At 38.5% G+C, this 17,294-nt stretch overlaps 1 protein-coding gene across 1 annotated transcript in view; it reads right to left on the bottom strand.

The window, feature by feature from the left end:
• Positions 1 to 3,163: 3,163 nt before the first annotated feature.
• LOC126249687 (lissencephaly-1 homolog) overlaps positions 3,164 to 17,294 on the bottom strand; it is a 202,622-nt gene continuing 188,491 nt past the window's right edge. Inside the window, exons 5-8 of the mRNA XM_049951368.1 lie at positions 14,998 to 15,172; positions 11,926 to 12,217; positions 9,198 to 9,393; positions 3,164 to 4,884 (exon numbers count right to left, since the gene is read on the bottom strand). Of these exons, the coding sequence (XP_049807325.1) occupies positions 4,811 to 4,884; positions 9,198 to 9,393; positions 11,926 to 12,217; positions 14,998 to 15,172 (737 nt within the window). The 3' untranslated portion in view covers positions 3,164 to 4,810. The remainder of the gene's footprint in view (positions 4,885 to 9,197; positions 9,394 to 11,925; positions 12,218 to 14,997; positions 15,173 to 17,294) is intronic.

Raw genomic sequence — 17,294 nt, 5'->3', positions numbered from 1 at the left:
TAGATAGCACTACAATAAACAATGTTTGCAGTGCACCATTACTAACAAGGGAACCTCCCCATCGCACCCCCTTCAGATTTAGTTATAAGTTGGCACAGTGGATAGGCCTTGAAAAACTGAACACAGATCAATCGAGAAAACACGAAGAAGTTGTGTGGAACTATGAAAAAATAAGCAAAATATACAAACTGAGTAGTCCATGCGCAAGATAGGCAACATCAAGGATAGTGTGAGCCCAGGAGCACCATGGTTAGCATGAGCAGCTGCAGAACGAGAGGTCCTGGGTTCAATTCTACCCTCGAGTGAAAAGTTTAATTTTTTATTTTCAGACAATTATCAAAGTTCAGGAACTCACACATAATCAACTTCGCTATCCAAAATTCCAAGACATGTTCAGATTTGCTTGGATATATGCAGGATTTGACAGTCTACACATGGAAAGATTTGAAAATGTTAAAAAACATATGTTTTGACAGAGCACAGGGGAAACTGCGCGACTGTGAAACTGTTGCATTCGTTTGTTGCAGTTTATGTGACAAACTCTTATGTTTTCATCACTTTTTTGGGAGTGATTATCACATCCACAAGAAAACCTAAATCGGGCAAGGTAGAAGAATCTTTGTACCCATTTGCCAAGTGTACAAGTTAGGTGGGTCGACAACATATTCCTGTCATGTGACGCACATGCCGTCACCAGTGTCATGTAGAATATATCAGACGTGTTTTCCTGTGGAGGAATCAGTTGACCTATGACCTTGCGATCAAATGTTTTCGGTTCCCATTGGAGATGCAAGTCCTTTCGTCCACTAATCACACGGTTTTGCGGTGTGGTCGCAAAACACAGACACTAAACTTATTACAGTGAACAGAGACGTCAATGAACGAACGGACAGATCGTAACTTTGCGAAAATAAAAAAAGTAAACTTTTCACTCGAGAGAAGACTTGAACGAAGGACCTCTCATTCCGCAGCTGCTCACGCTAACCACGGCGCTCCTGAGCCCACATAATCCTTGATGTTGCCTATCTTGCGCGTGGACTACTCAGTTTGTATATTTTACTTATTTTTTTCATAGTTCCACACAACTTCTTCCTGTTTTCTCGATTGATTTGTGTGCAGTTTTTCAAGGCCTATCCAACGTGCCAACTTATAACTAAATCTGAGGGGGTTACGATGGGGAGGTTCCCTTGTAAGAAGGCACATATGAATAAACTTAGCTAAAAAAATATTTTCCATTGAAAGAGAGAGAGAGAGAGAGAGAGAGAGAGAGAGAGAGAGAGAGAATATCTTCTCAGGAGCAACACACTCCTTTCCACTTATCAATCAATCTACCAACCACATTCCACCTTTCAATGATATAAGAAAGTTCCAGCTCCAACCCTTTTAAAAAGCTGCGTAATACCAATTTTACACCATTTTCTTGAAAGAAAAATGCCCGACTACATTTTTTTTTCCCTAGAGGTTGTGGGCCCTTGGCAACAAGTACAGGTGCCCTCAAGAAATAGGGTAAGGAAGGTGATTTATTAATCTGTACATATTGTGGTACGTATCCCAGCCCTACCTGTGTGTGGTTTTTTTTTTTTAATACTTCCCTTTGTTCCCCAAAAGTAAGGCTTCTTTAGCAACTATAATTCTGCTATCATTGAAAATTCCCCAGTTAATTTTAGACTGGATCTGAACTATTTCCCCATTAATTTTTCCTGTTACTATAACAAAGACAGAACTTCACAGGCTGAAGAAACTTACACTGAAAATGTCAAACCAGAGCATATGTTTCTAACTACAAAGAAAACTTTTTTTTTTTTGTCATGGAGGATGGTACTCTAAATATTCTTCAACTATGGTTTACTTATTCAAATCTGAGAACAAAGAATGCAGTCACACCCCTATTTAAGGAATCACTATCGCACTCATGGAGTGAGTTAATGTAACAATCTAAAAATGAATTAAGTCAGATTACGAGTTAAAGCATTGCCCTCCAACACAGAACTGATGTCTGGCCACAAAAAACTATTTGTCTATGCAGTTATAATGGCATGTGCAGTGTAAATAACACACACTGTGATTAACTTAATACAATTTATCCCGTATTGTGTGTACATATGTGTAATACATAACTCATACTTTGACAAAGCCACAGCGTGGCATGGAATAAGTGGAAGTTAAAAATACTTTGTTTCATAAATTAAGAGGAGAGTAACTATGGTGTCAATGACAAGGTAAGTTCATTAAGAAGGCAATGAAATGGTCCTACAATGTAACTACATCAATAACCTACTTTCCCCATAAATAACACACAGGTCTGCTTCAGTGACTGAACACTTTACTTAATCTGTGCCTTTTACTGATTTTAGAAGGGGTAAACAAATGTGTGCGCGCTCCCCGCCTCACACACACACACACACACACACACACACACACACACACACACACACACACACACACACACACACACACAGACAGACAGACACATAACGTAACACAAAATAGACCATTTTTAATTTACTAAAATTTCTACTATGTCGTCTACGTGATATAGAATAGTCGTACTTAAAAACGATAATTAAATGGGACAGCAGATCTTAGAGATGTACAAGTCCTCAGTAGCATCAAGTTTTAATATTGTTAGGTTACCCAATCAAATACAAAGTGTGCTCAGTAAAAAAAAAGATACTGCTTTATATTGATCGGACATACGTAAAAAACATACAAGAAGAGTGGGAATGGAAGCAACAACAGTGAAAGAGCTCTATTAAAATTTCATCACTTACAAAGAGAATGATGTAAATAGATCACTACTGGGAAGAGTTAAGGGAACTTTTAATGGCGGATAGGTGCCTGTGAATCTCTAGTAATGACGAAACACAAGCATAATGAATACACAACAGGTTAAACATGTGTTTTAAATGGTACTCAAGCTGACAAGTAATATCTCTTTTGGAATCTCATTCTCCAATGTTGTTATTTCTGCTTCGGCACACCATCTTTTACAATTCCTTGCAATTACAGATGCAAATAGTATAGTGTGTATCATTTGTTAATAACAACAGTAAGTCTTCAAGCACCTAAATACAGGGGCTACTGCAAGAGCAATTACCAATAAATGAAAAAGTGAGAGTATAAAAAAATTAACATATTTCTTAGCAGAACAGTATAAGAAACAACCACTGCAATAATTTTATTTCACATCTGAGATGACAACAAAAAAGTTTTTGCATAACTTAGGGACTACTACTGTGATAGTACACTGCTGCTCAAATTTATATATATCTATATAAACATACATATACTGCAGAAAATTTAAAAGCGCTCAATACTTAGTACCATATGTAATAATGGCCTAATGATTTTATTTAATAACTGTCCAATTTTCTGTAGGTAACAAACTTATGACTGACAGCTGGAAAAAGGTATTCATTTACATGCAGTTTTTACATTCAGTCATTTTTTTACTGAAAAGTGTTTCAGTACATATAATTTCCTCCTTAAATATGCTATTTAATATGTCAAAAAATTTGTGTAGCTTTTAGTCTGAAGTACACTTATTAAATACTGATTAATAAGACAGTTTCTAAATCCCCCTCTATGAAAATATTTTGCACTTTTACATCAAAGAAGTGTGTTAAAAAGTGAAGAAAAGAAAGAACTGTAAGACTAGTAGTACAAGAGAAATAAAACGTGCCTTTCAATTCTTTGTACACTTTATAGAGCCAACTAGGTTACATCAAACAATATAATTTCACAAATGTGCCATAGCTTCTTTGGCATGTTTTGGAAATAGTTTCAAGTAGTTACCAAATAAAGTAAATCTACAGTATGTAGCTTTCTGATAAAGGAAGGAGTTATGATAAGAACAAGCATGATGAGTATCAGTTGATTTCTACAATTTCAGTCTTAACATATTCTTTTTCTGAGCCCAATAGGTAAAAGCAAAATTCCTGAATTTTTGAAGCCATGGAAAATAGGACATCATCAAGGCAAAACTGGTTTTGAATGTAAACATGCATTTTCTTTGTTTCTGGTGAAATGAAATAAAAATACCAGTATCTCAAATGTCAGAGACTGTACACAACATAATCTTAAAAATAAAACAATCTTATATATGAAAATACAGCACTTCATCAACTTGATGGCGGCTGCATATTTGTCATATTTGCTATTTCTTGTGGACAACTGATTTAACAACAAACATGTTGCAGCACTGGTTAGCTCAAACAAAAAGATTCTATTCAAAAGATAAATTACAGAATTCTGCATAACAAAAACTTTACAGCAAGAGGTACATCACCAAAATAAATATATATAAAAAGGAAAAGGCAAAGGAGTCTTTATAACCAGCTTTGTGCTTGGATTTGGAGGCATGCAGATATCTAATGACGATAAACCTCTTGCTGGCTTGTCTTCCAATCCTCTCATGGCCACTTGTACACTTTTATTGTATCCAAAACATTTTCATTTTTGTGCAGAAAATGTCTGTCCACTTAAAGTTACACAATAATAAACATGTCTCAGCCACAAAATTAGCATTTTCTTCACTGAGAGGAAGTGGCACGTAAAGCCATCGATGCCAGCACCTCCAAAAACTTGTTTTGTTTGCTACTTTACGCACCACTCCATCTCTGCCTTTCCTTGACTGATTCACAAAGTTGACATCCAACTGGACCATCAAGGACTAGGCAGGGGAGAAACTTCGATTGTAAGCAAACAAAATTTCATAATGTCAGGGCCCGGTCATAAATTAGGAGGGTTGAAGAATAATTATCTACGATGTTAAGCTGCTTTATCACCAATTATTTATTCACAGTAGTAGTTAGCGACATTCCCACACCTTCACTGTTTGGTCAACACTGCCCGATATTACATATGGATGGCTTTTGTGGAAATCTGAAAAGAAAAATGAAAAAACTGATTAAGTTTACAAAGTAAATATGTTATTGACACAGAGATCTGATAGTACTAACCAGTCTGACAACAGTGGCCGCGTAAGAGAAACACTTATTTTCTTACAAAAACAAACATTTCTGAATTAATACAGTGGTGCATGAAAAAATATGTAGAGTGTATATTTTCTGTGTAACAAAATATGTTCATGTTCATTTTAATAAGAAGGCAGTAATATCTCCTGTTCGTAAGGCTGAGACCATAACATGTTAATTTTGTGATTTACAACACAGAGTTGATAAGTAAAAAAAATCACAGCAAAGAAAATTTTCATCTCCAGAATTTAACATGAAAAGAGGACAGATGGTGAAATAATACTCTTTCTTGTCAGACTGTCAACTTATGACCTCAGCTAAATCCTTCAGTGCTGGGACACAGAGGCAACTGGACAATCAAGCTGACTCTTGCTTACATTTGTTACCAATGAGTGATGATGATAAGAACATTTTAGATGAGACTTGGGGTTTCATTTACATCACTGAAACAAAAGCCATACATAGACTTCACATACTGTCTCAGGGAAACACAGTAACCATGGTGAAACAATGAAACAAAACACACACACACACACACACACACACACACACACACACACACACTGAGCAGCAGCGCATGATGTAAATGCGAGCAGCAGTGCATGATAGGAGAAGCAAACTGGGTGGTGTGGATAGGGAGTAGGCTGGGGTGGGGATGGAGAGGAATAGCAAGGTATGAGTGGGTGAGCAGTAAAGTGCTGCTTGTGGGAGCATACAGGGACAAGGTGTGGAGAGGGTACGGCAGCTAGGAGCAGTTGGAAGGTTAGACAGAGAGCGCATAGAGAGGGGGGCAGTGGCAGTAAAGGGGAGAAGTAAAAAGATTGTGGGTGTATTGGTGGAACAGTGCAATGTGTAGTGTTGGAATGGGAACAGGGAAGGGGATAAGTAGATAAAGGACAATGCCTGACTACGGTTGAGGCCAGAAGGGTAATGGGAATGTAGGATATGTTATAGGGACAGTTTTTACCTGTGCAGTTCAGAAAACCTGGTGTTGGTGGGAAAGATCCAGATGGTACAGGCTGTGAAGCAGTCGTTGAAATGAAGAACATCGTGTTGGGCAGCTTGCTCAGCAACTCAAGTCGTCCGGCTGTTTCGCCATGTACCCTCAGCCCCAGTGCTTGAAGTGCCAGGTTGAGGGCCACGTATCGCAGTGTGTTAAGTGCTCATGGGAGCACAACAGACACACTTCCGAATTTCTGGTAATCTGTGCTTGCTGCAGTAGGCCATATGCCACTAGCTGGTGTGACTGCCCGGCTTTCTCAAGCTGAAGTCCAGCCAAAGGCAGCGTGGCAGCAACAGCCATACTGATGCAGCTGACTAGAAAACAATGACGATGACAACAGTCTGCTAAGACCAGCAAAGTACAGTAGAGGGACAGCACGGAGGTGCTCTCCCCACAGAAGTGGGGACGACTGCCCAAAAGTGGATTGGCAAGATCCAGATCCCATCCCCGAGAAGAACAGTGGCGGCAAACTTTGCACTGCGGTGGAGAAAATGACAGCAGCCCTTAAAGTCATCATGGAAGCAGCCTCCCTGGCCACGGAGAAGGAGGCAGCCTCAAGGCAACTGTGTTTAGTTTTTGCCAGAGGCCTATGATCAGCAGCAGGGGTGCAAATCCCAGTGAACATTTCTGCACCCAAGCAGAGGAGTGTAAGCGTGCCTGCCCCTGTAACCGCCCCAGCAGCACCCTGGACTTGGGCGCCAGGAAGACATTTGTCGACCCAACAGCGATGGCAGCAGCAGCACCAAGAGCCATGTGGGTGACTAGCGCCAAGGCAGAAGAAAAGGCAACAGCATTCATCACCCAAGCGCAAGAGAACAGCCTGCAGCTTTCCGAAGAATCAGTAGTGCAACTTGTTGAGCAAGCAGAACTGCTCGAGGATCAACAGCAGAAAAACTACACCATGCAGTAAAGGGGAGACACCCCACAACAGCACGCTGCCACAGTTCAACTTCACCCTGAGTCACCAACAACAATGCGCAGCAGAGGGCTCAAAGAAGCACCCTGTGCTGCTGCACCAGACTCTTCTCACTAACAACCTATGGCTCTGACACGGTATTGAGGCAAGATATCCACTACTAACAAAACCTAAATTATCTGTTGACGGCAGCAAGAAATCTGCTATTGCTCTTACTTCCTGACCCAACTTTTTCCAAGACTCTTGCCTTGGTACTTTTTTCCTCTGCCCTTCAAATTTTTACCCTCCACTCAATTTTTGACCCAATCTATCTCCAGGTGAGTGTATACTAATAGTTCATAATAACCAGACGTACGCAAACATCGCAGTACCCACATACTGCGAAGACCTCACTTAGTGAACATTAACGCTTATGCAAAGATGGCAGTAGAGCTTTTGTGTCGGCCATCATGCCATTGTGGGGATGGAGGAGGGCCACCCTTTAACAGCTGTTTCTTGGCCACAGTTTATCGGTGTCCATTCATGCGGACAGACAGCTAGTTGGTTGTCACGACCATGTAGAATGCAGCACAGTGGTTGCAGCTTAGCTTGTAGACCACATGACTTGTTTCAAAGGTAGCTCTGCCTTTGATGAGATAGGTGATGCTTGTACCAGATTGGAGTAGTTTGTGGTGGGAGGATGCATGGGACAGGCCTTGCTCTCGAGGTCTTATTGCAGGGATATGAGCTGCGAGGCAAGGGGGTTGGGAGCAGGAGTTGTGTAGGGATGGACATGAATATTGAATAGGTTCGGTGGGCAATGGGATACCACTGTAGGAGAGGTGGGAAGGATAGTAGGTAGGACATTCCTCATTTCAGAGCACGGCAAGAGATAGTCGAAACTCTGATAGAGGATGTTATCCAACTGCTCCAGTCGTCGGTGGTACCGAGTCATGTGGAGAATGACACGCTGTGGCCAGATGGTGGGACTTTAGGAGGTGGTGGATAACTGGAAAAATAAGGCATGGGAGATCTGATTTTGTATGAGGTTGGGAGGGTAATTATGGTCTGTGAAGGTCTCAGTGAGACACCAGGTATAGTTTGAGGGGGACTGCTCATCATAACTGCAGATGCGACATCGACAGATGTACATGTTGTATAGAAGGGTCTTCTTGGTATGGATCGGGTGGCTGCTGTCAAAATAGAGGTTTGGTGGTGGTTGATGGGTCTGATATGGATGGAGGTACTGATTTAGCCTTCTTTGAGATGGAGGTCAACATCAAGGAAGGTGGCTTGTTCAGGAGGACCAGGTGAAGCGAATGGTGGAGAAAGTGTTTAGGTTCTGAAGGATTGTTGATAGGGTGTCCTCACTCTCAATCCCTATCATGATGAGGTCATCAATAAATATGAACCAGGTGGAGGGTTTGGGATTCTGGGTGGTCAGAAAGGATTCCTCTAGCTGGGCAATGAATAAGTTGGCATAGTATGGTGACATGCAGGTGCCCATATCCATACCCCAGATTTGTTTGCAGGTGATGCCTTCAAAGGAGAAATAACTGTGGGTTAGGATATTGGTAGCCATCACGACTACGAAGGAGGTTGTAGGTTTGGAATCTGTCAGGCATGTTCAATAGCAGCAAGGCCATGGGCATTAGGGATGTTAGTGTAAAGAGAGGTGACATCACTCAGTTTTGGGCAGGGCACCAAGTGGTAAAGGAACAGGAACTGTTGAGAGGCAGAGGAGGAACGGTCTACGAAAGCAGAGATTCTCTCAGTGGTGGCACAGTAACTGGCCACAATGGGGTGTCCTGGATTGTTGCGTTTATGGCCTTTAGGACACACACAAGGCAGAAGTGCAGAGAGTGCTTGGGATGAGGAGAGAGTAAAACTCTGAGGAAAGGTTCCGGGATGGGCCTAAGGCTTTGACGAGAGACTGGCAATTCTGCTAATTTCTGCACTTTCAGACAGGCATGTACTTGAACAGACTGCAGTTGCCCAAGATAGTATGGCATCAATCAGCCTGTGTGTTAATGATCAGTGTGATAATATATTTATGAGGCTGCCAGGAAAGCTTTTTAAAGTTACATCAATGACAAACATTCCTGTTTTTCTCAGAGCATATAATGTTACAATTTTGGTTATTTGTACGTCTGTTTCCTCTATGTTCAATTCCATTAATGGACTGAAATAGTTGCAACACTACTGTTTAACAGAATTAACACCATGTTTTTCCTCAACAAGATACATGGCTTCGGGCATAACTAAATGCTAATATAAAATCTGCTTTAAAACTAAAATACCATTTGAATTCTGTTATATTTACCAACTGAGGTGCAAAAATGCTGATGCGCTTCCAAGACTTTCATGCAGCGCTTGTTACGAATTTCCCACACTCGAAGGGTCTTATCATCACTGGCACTCACTAGGAATTTTCCACCAGGATGGAAAACTAGGCCACGCACCCAATTTGCGTGACCAACAAGTGTGAAGAGACAAATGCCTGTGCTGACATCCCACATCTGTAAACATAAAAATATTTAATATAAAAATCATAATACAGACAAATTTTGCATAAAATTTGCCATTCATAACTTTCAGTGTAATAATTTCAAAGTGTGTGTACTTTGTATTTCCAATAAGCTAATAAATGACATTTACAAGTCTTCACGTAGTCCATCCCTACATCACAAAACATATGAACTATTTTGATGACAAAAGAACAATTTTTGGCAACTCCTTTGTATCATGGCTCTTTTTTTTTAAAAAAAAAATAGTGTGGTGTGAGTGCTTCAGTTAAGTACAGCTTCACCAGTGATAAGTAAGTTGCTTATGCCAATTTGATTCTTATTTCCATTATTGCAAATTGTTTCCTACTTGGTCTGTCTGTCTTGATAGAACAAACAATTGTCTGTCCTTAGATATTCCTACAGCAGTACTCACACTATTGTTCCCTAACAGGTGCTAACTTTTTTTAATGTCCAATTACATTAATTTACTAACATAATCTCTAATGAATAAAATATTTGCTGCTGATTCAAGCACTTCAGTCATCATACTTATTCTTGTCCCATGCTAATAAATCTTGCAGCAACTAATGTACACAACTATTCTGTACTGTTTAAAATTAATTCATTTACTTTTAATCACACCAATACTTTGTATATAATGAATAGATACTTTTATATGCTTTCTCAGGTAAATGAACACAATGATTGCTGATAATATTGATTATACACTGCAAATTAAGGGATGGCAAAGAAAATTAATGTTTAAAATCAAAGGATGTCTCTCAACATTTATTTTCAATATCCCTCAACATTAAGTCATAAAACTATCCCACAATTATAAAAAAAGGCTAAGTCCTTCAGCAGGAACTTACAAAAATTAAAATGAATAGACCCCCATTTAAGTTTAAGAGATACGCAGGGGAATAGCTGCACCTTCATAGGAAGTGTACAGAAGAACAGTTTTCTCTTTGTATGAAACTGTACAGTACACCTGAAAGGAGTGCAGTGGGAGGTTGTGACGGGAAAGGGGAACCAGAAAAAGATCTGTATGATCACAAGTTATGTAGAAAAAAATTAAACAGGGAAGTGCTGAGAGGGAAGAGCAGCAAAATATAGGAAAGTGTCCTTTGTCTTTACAAAAACATGAGCCTGAAACCATGGGTATGACAGTCTGAACAAAAATACAATAGTTGTTGAAATCGTGGGAAAGGGAGGATAGCAGTGGCACAAGGGCTACACACTTTTGCTATTGTTATTCATAGCCTAAAAATCACAAGTTATCATTTCATAACTCTCCACAAAACATGTTTAGACAGAGAAATATAGCATATAATGTTCTATACAACCAGAATTAAACGGATTAGAAAGTCAAGCAGAATTTTGTCAACATCATTAAAACAACAGAATGTCTGAGAAAACAGAGCCGAGGACAGTGCTGGAATTTTGTGGAAACGCCACCGAAATATGGATGCTTATGAAGGAAATGCAAGAAATAAAGGAAACAGGAATGAGTCACTGGCGTTTAAGTCATTTGGGGAGGGGGGGAGAGGGGGGAGGGGGGAGAGGGGGGAGAGGGGGGAGAGGGGGAGAGGGGGAGAGAGGGGGGAGAGAGAGAGAGAGAGAGAGAGAGAGAGAGAGAGAGAGAGAGAGAGAGAGAGAGAGAGAGAGAGAGAGAGAGAATGAATAAATAAAATAGAAAAAATGAAACCATATTATGATATGTGCAATGTTTTTCTTGTAAACTTGATGCTTTTCATTAATTACTGAATTATTGAGTGAATAACACAAGAGGAGCATGAGAACAGCAAGGAAACACCTAAACAGAATGATATCAACTACTACATTACTTAAAAATTGTTAGGGAACAAAGTAAGTTACAAAAATAAAAATCACTGAAATTGCTGAAGGAAGGACTAAATCCAAAGAAATTATAAAAAATATTTTCATAAAATGGTTTCTGAACTGAATAAAAGGAAGGAAGGAAAAGATCAGTGCTTAACATCCCACCAAGGTTAGCACAAGGTACCCACAAGCTTTGATTAGATGGGAAAGGAAATCTGCATGTACTTTCAAAGGTACCAAGCCAGCATTTCCCAAAGTGATTAGGGAAGTTGTGGAAAATCAAAATGTCAATGGTCTGACAGGGATTTGAAATGATACTTTTAAAATATGTTGATAATCAATGAGTGTCAATTCTCAGTTAAAACTAGAATTATCTACCATATTTATTTTTGAATAAAATAACAAAAGTTGGGTTGAATAAATCTGCTTGCAACTAGTGGCAACAAAAAACACTTAGTACATACAACAAATAACAGCACAGCATTGAGAAAGCCTTTAGGAAGAAAGGTCAACAGCAAACAACTTATGCACTAGGTAACAAGAAATTTCAGGTAAAGGGTTGCCTCAAAACTTCACACACTCAGCCTTCAGAATTTATATTTCATCATAATAACATTACATAACAACATAGACATTCTTAGTTGTTTAAAACTGTGTAGCGCTTAATGATCAATCTGGAACAAGCACAAACATAACTGTTACCTTAATTGTCTTGTCTCGTGATCCAGATACAAGGAAAGGTCCTGTGTGGGCACCCTTTTTGTTGTCGACACCAGCAGCCTCATTGATGTGAGCAGCAGCAGACTCTGGCGCCCATGCAATGCATTCCACAACATGATCATGATCACGAAGTTCTGCTTTACACTCTTTGCTTGCAGAAGCCCATACTCGCACGGTCTGGTCATTGGAACATGACGCAATTAAGGATCCATCTTGATAAACTTGCACCATTCGCACCCACTCACGGTGGCCGGTAAATGTCTTTACACAATACCTGTAAATATTGAATTGTGATTTTGATGTGTGCATTGCAGCAAGATACAACAGTAATCTTATAAAAGCTTCAGTCAATGCATATCAACTGATTATCTCAGTGAAAAGCATAACAGTTTCAATGAAAAAACATATAAGGCCAAGTATCCGCACAACAGCCTTATATTTCCCAGCAGATGGTTGCATTATTGCCTGCACACTTCCATTGAAAACCTTTATTTTCATCTAGAAAACTTCAGCATCACAAACCTCTGATATGGTTTTTAGAATCAGAAGGTGTCAAAGGAGCTGGGGGGTGTGGGTGGGAGAACAAGGTTTCATATTCTATCAGCCATAGTTTGCTATAAGTAGTAATAAGGTACTATGCAGCTTTAAGTTGAAGAGTCTCTTGTTAGTGTGTACACAACAACTGTTCCATACACTCTCCATGAAACCAATAGGGGGAACCACTTGGAGGTAGCAGCCATCAATACATACTGACTGTCATCCCTAAACTACCACATATTCTCAGACAGTTCTCATGTAACCATGATAGTCATACTGGAGCACTCTTCATGTTGTTTATATTCTGCAAATCTTTAACACAGCAGCACAGTACATCACAAATAATGCTGTGGTCTCCCAGCACAATCTAATCACTTCAAGTGTGTGCCAACACACTAACTCTTAGATCCATCTATAGAAACATTTTTTCTCATGACACTTACTCCAATTTTTGTTCATAAGCTCCTAACAAATTGAAAAGTAAATGCATTAAAAACTGTAGTCATCTGTGACCTACTGGAAAAGTATTGTGAAGAGTGGAGGACAATTTCTATACACTGACAAAAAAAATTCAAGGGCCATACAGGAAACGATTACTTTGTTTCGGTCTATGGTTGCCTTATCCAAAAGGACACATGATAGCAGTAAACTAATTCCTTGCTGCAAGTTCCAAAAACTTGCAACTACTGGAATTTCAGTGTCATGCTTCTACAGTATTCAGTTCCTGTTCGGAGTGGACTTTAAAAAGCAGCAATTTATAATAAGTTCTCACAATTATAGCCTAGATTTTTGTGGGAATCAGTGCCTTGGAAAAATGCAATGGTCATTTAGATATTATTCCCTAGGTCGAATGATTTTATGAATGACAAATTTTTGAAAGGGGGCTAAACTGAAGGAAAAATGCCGATTGAAACAAACATAAATGGTAGATGACAATGGACCACTACCAAAGGAATGAAAAGGAGAATTCATGCAGGCACACAGCAAACACCATTATTGTTCAGAGAATCACTGCAGGGGACATTAACAAGAAAAAAATTTACTCGAGTTGCTATGTCTGTTATGCACCAGTATTTTTCCTGACATGCCCACTAGCAAGAAGTGCATGCAAAAGAATGGTGCGAACAGTCTAAGTCACAAGATGACCAAGCAACAAAGCATTTATGTAAATTTTTGTCTTTACTTTGCCACTCAGATACAACCTGTTTATCTTCCTTATCAAATGAGAAAGAAAATATCCAGTGACCTTATTTTGAGCCTCTAAAAGTACTGAACTATGCACCAGGAACATTCTTTAATGGAGCCTTGTAACACGCTATTTTGCATCTGAATTAAAATGATGTCACATCTATGTGGTTTTTACACAATCTATAGTTAGCTTTAAGAAAATGGGACTCTCATATAAATACTTTAGGGTTTGTAAATGTGTGTAAATGTTTTATAATATGAAATGTATCTATACATATGTCCATCTCCAAGAAATCTAAAGTGATGTAGAGATATGTTCTGCGTGTAATATTACTGGCCACTATTATGAACTTGTCTTCATTATTGCTAAAAGAAAAATAATATTTTAAGAGGAAAAATTGCCATTAATTGTACAATTCAGTTAACACAGTTGAGGTACTTGCAATTTTTATGGAATAAGGACACAGTAGAAGAAACTCTCCAGTTATGTAAGTGACAGCACTGAGATTTTTCAGGACATTGTTGAGATAGTACTAGTAATTTGTATAAAACTACTTGAGTACAGTATACAAATGGTGATAGATAACAAACACTATTCAGCATTGCTTCTCTCACAGCATTCAGTAACTCACAATACATAACACATCAGAGTTCGTGGATTTTGATTTCATCTTGCACTTTGAGAAAGTAGGGAACAGCTGAAAGTGATTTGGCTTCTTTTTCTAATTGGTCTTACTGAAACTATTGCAAAGGATAGTACTCATAATACGACATATAATGTGCAATCATCCAAGTCAATTTTAACCACTGAATTCACAATGTTCTCAAAAATATTGTGGATATATGAGTTACATATTTGCAATGACAGAACTTGCTCTAGCAGGCATTATATTTTAACTATCTGTAAGTTCTAGTGAGATCTGGGATATTTGACATTAAAGCTTATCAATATGAAGAGGCCACGCGCACGCACGCACACACGCACACAATTAGTGGTCATGGATCCAAATAATTTTAATTGAGGAAACAGAATACAGAACCAAAAAATATTAATTTGTCAATATCCTTGTCACTTATCTAACACATTCAGTTCTTTTTAAGTACGAAGGATAAAAAATTATATATTTTTGCATTTCCCCCCCCCCCCCCCCTTTAATTCAACTTCAGCATTATTTGCTGCAGGGAAATTAAGAGTTTTTCTTGCAGAACAGAAAATACAACAACTAGGTATTACACCACAACTATGTATTATATCACTAACATCTATACGTGGAGTTCAAGGCATATGCAAGATATTTTATAACTCCAATGAGGATTACTATTGCTCACCCTGTGGCAACTTCCCACATTTTGATAGTTTTGTCTCTGGAAGAGGACACTAAGAAGTCCCCTCCAGGCATGAAGGTTACACTAGACACATTGTGATCATGTCCATGCATTGTTTTTATGCACTCATAATTCTGAAAGTCCCATAGCTTGATTGTCATATCTGCACTGCATGATGCTGCAACACAGAACACAAAAGTTTAAAATTTACAACTATTAATAACTGACAAAAACAAACACAGAATGAAGCTTAAAATAGCACGCCCTTACACAGACAGAGATTCACCAACTTTCCTATACTATTTAATGGAATCATTTAAGAACCCAATTTTCTCCCCAGTCCCCAAATAACCTGCCTTACCAGAGTACGAGAGTGTTACGTTTTCTTCTAGCTAAGCAATAGGACAGTAGGCAAGGAAATAACTTAAGCACAAAAAAACTTTAGATTGAAAAAATAGGCCATAATTGATAGATCTATGGTAAAGCAATTAGACAGAATACAGCAAATACAGAATTAATGAAGAAAACCCAACAGGTTCTGTTTTTTCATACAGCTTAAAACACTGAAAATCCCCAACCTATGCTATGTCTAAATGGAGAAGACAATTTGTGCAAGCAGAATAGTGAGAAAGTAACTAACTTAACAACAACATATAACCCTCCCAGTTTCGGCAACTGCTTTAATGGATGAAATAAACCAACATTCTGTGACCTCGAAAATAAGAACATACTGAAGAAACAGACTTCATGGGTGGACTCAAATCAAAATGTGCATGTTAAACACATGATCAGCAGCAGACTAACTACAACTGTGCTTGTGGAGGCTTTACAATGCTGTTACACTATTTGTTCACAGCAGAATTCTGGAGAAGGTTGGGTTCTGTGTAGGATTACAAACTATAGGAGCTACACATTGTTTAGAAAAGAACACTTCAGATTTCAAGGCAATTAAATAAAAATAGAGGGACCCGTCAAGAGGAAGCTGCTAGATAATTCTGATACTAGCCATAGAACATTGAAATTAATTTTTAGGCTCATTTACTGTAACCTTTTTCTTTATGGATGCACACTTTCACAGAGCATATTTATGAGAGGAACCACACTTTGCTGCAACTTCATACTCCATTGAACGTATAAGAAAGCTGCAGCAGAAGCACATGATTACAGCACTTCTCATGACTGAAAATTAAGCCTGCACTACACCACATATGAATAACTGAATGAGTGAGCAGATCTCATATGTAATACTCTAACAATAGGTTACCTGACACATAAGCAAGCATGCTAGCTTATTGGTATGTTTAGGTAAGATGTATAACACAAAGCCATGAACTCTGACTGCACATTTGCTCTTCTTTTTCACAATATAACTTAATTTCCTGAATCTAAATTTTTGGGTACACAACTGAACTATAAAAAACTTTTATCAACACGTTGACAAGCAGCTCAATACATATTACACTGTGGCTGCAGACTTCAATCACATAAGGGAACTTGTGTATCAAAACACATTTTAAGCCCCCCCCCCCCTCTCTCTCTCTCTCTCTCTCTCTCTCTGGGGGAAAACTAATATAATCACAGTACCTAGGTAGCAGAAAATTAATACGAATTCTTGTCCATTGTCAAATACCAGGAATAAGATATCAACATAAAATTTAATGTATTGTTGCTAGTGTCAATGCGTAAGACGCCTGTAAATAGTTTATAAGTAAAATAATAAAATTTATTCATATGGCAAGTACTTAGAACTTATACAACTGTCTTGGAACATTAGGATGTAAATCTTATGTCTACAAAAAACAAGAAAAACAGATATTAAATCATACCTAAAAAAGTAAATACTCAATGTTACTTATGAAGCTCATTGTGTCAAACATTACTGCTGTTCTAAGCCAAAAGTGTGTTTCAGGTACATTCAGATTTTAATATGAACTGTCTTCTTTAAGTTCGATGTGCCATAGGTCACATTTAGGTCCACAATCTGTCACTTAAGAACACATGACTCAAACAATGTTCTAATTGCAAACAGTCAATGTGTTACCGATATAAAACTTAAGTGTTATGTAAACGATTTAGCAAAAATTGTAGTGGATAACATCACACTGATGATAACAGAAATACAGTTTGTAACTTAACTGCAACAAAGTGCACTGCATAGTTTCACATGAACCCATAAGGGTCAAATTTACTGTGAAAGACTGAACAAATAATCAGTGATGTCACTGATCCTTAGGACTGAAGATAGATGGAAAACTTTCCTGAAGTATCCACACAAAATTATTTGATAAAAGTGAGTGTGG

Source organism: Schistocerca nitens, chromosome 1 (assembly GCF_023898315.1).
Source record: "Schistocerca nitens isolate TAMUIC-IGC-003100 chromosome 1, iqSchNite1.1, whole genome shotgun sequence".
Lineage (NCBI taxonomy): Eukaryota > Metazoa > Arthropoda > Insecta > Orthoptera > Acrididae > Schistocerca > Schistocerca nitens.
This window is presented reverse-complemented; position numbering and strand designations above follow the sequence as displayed.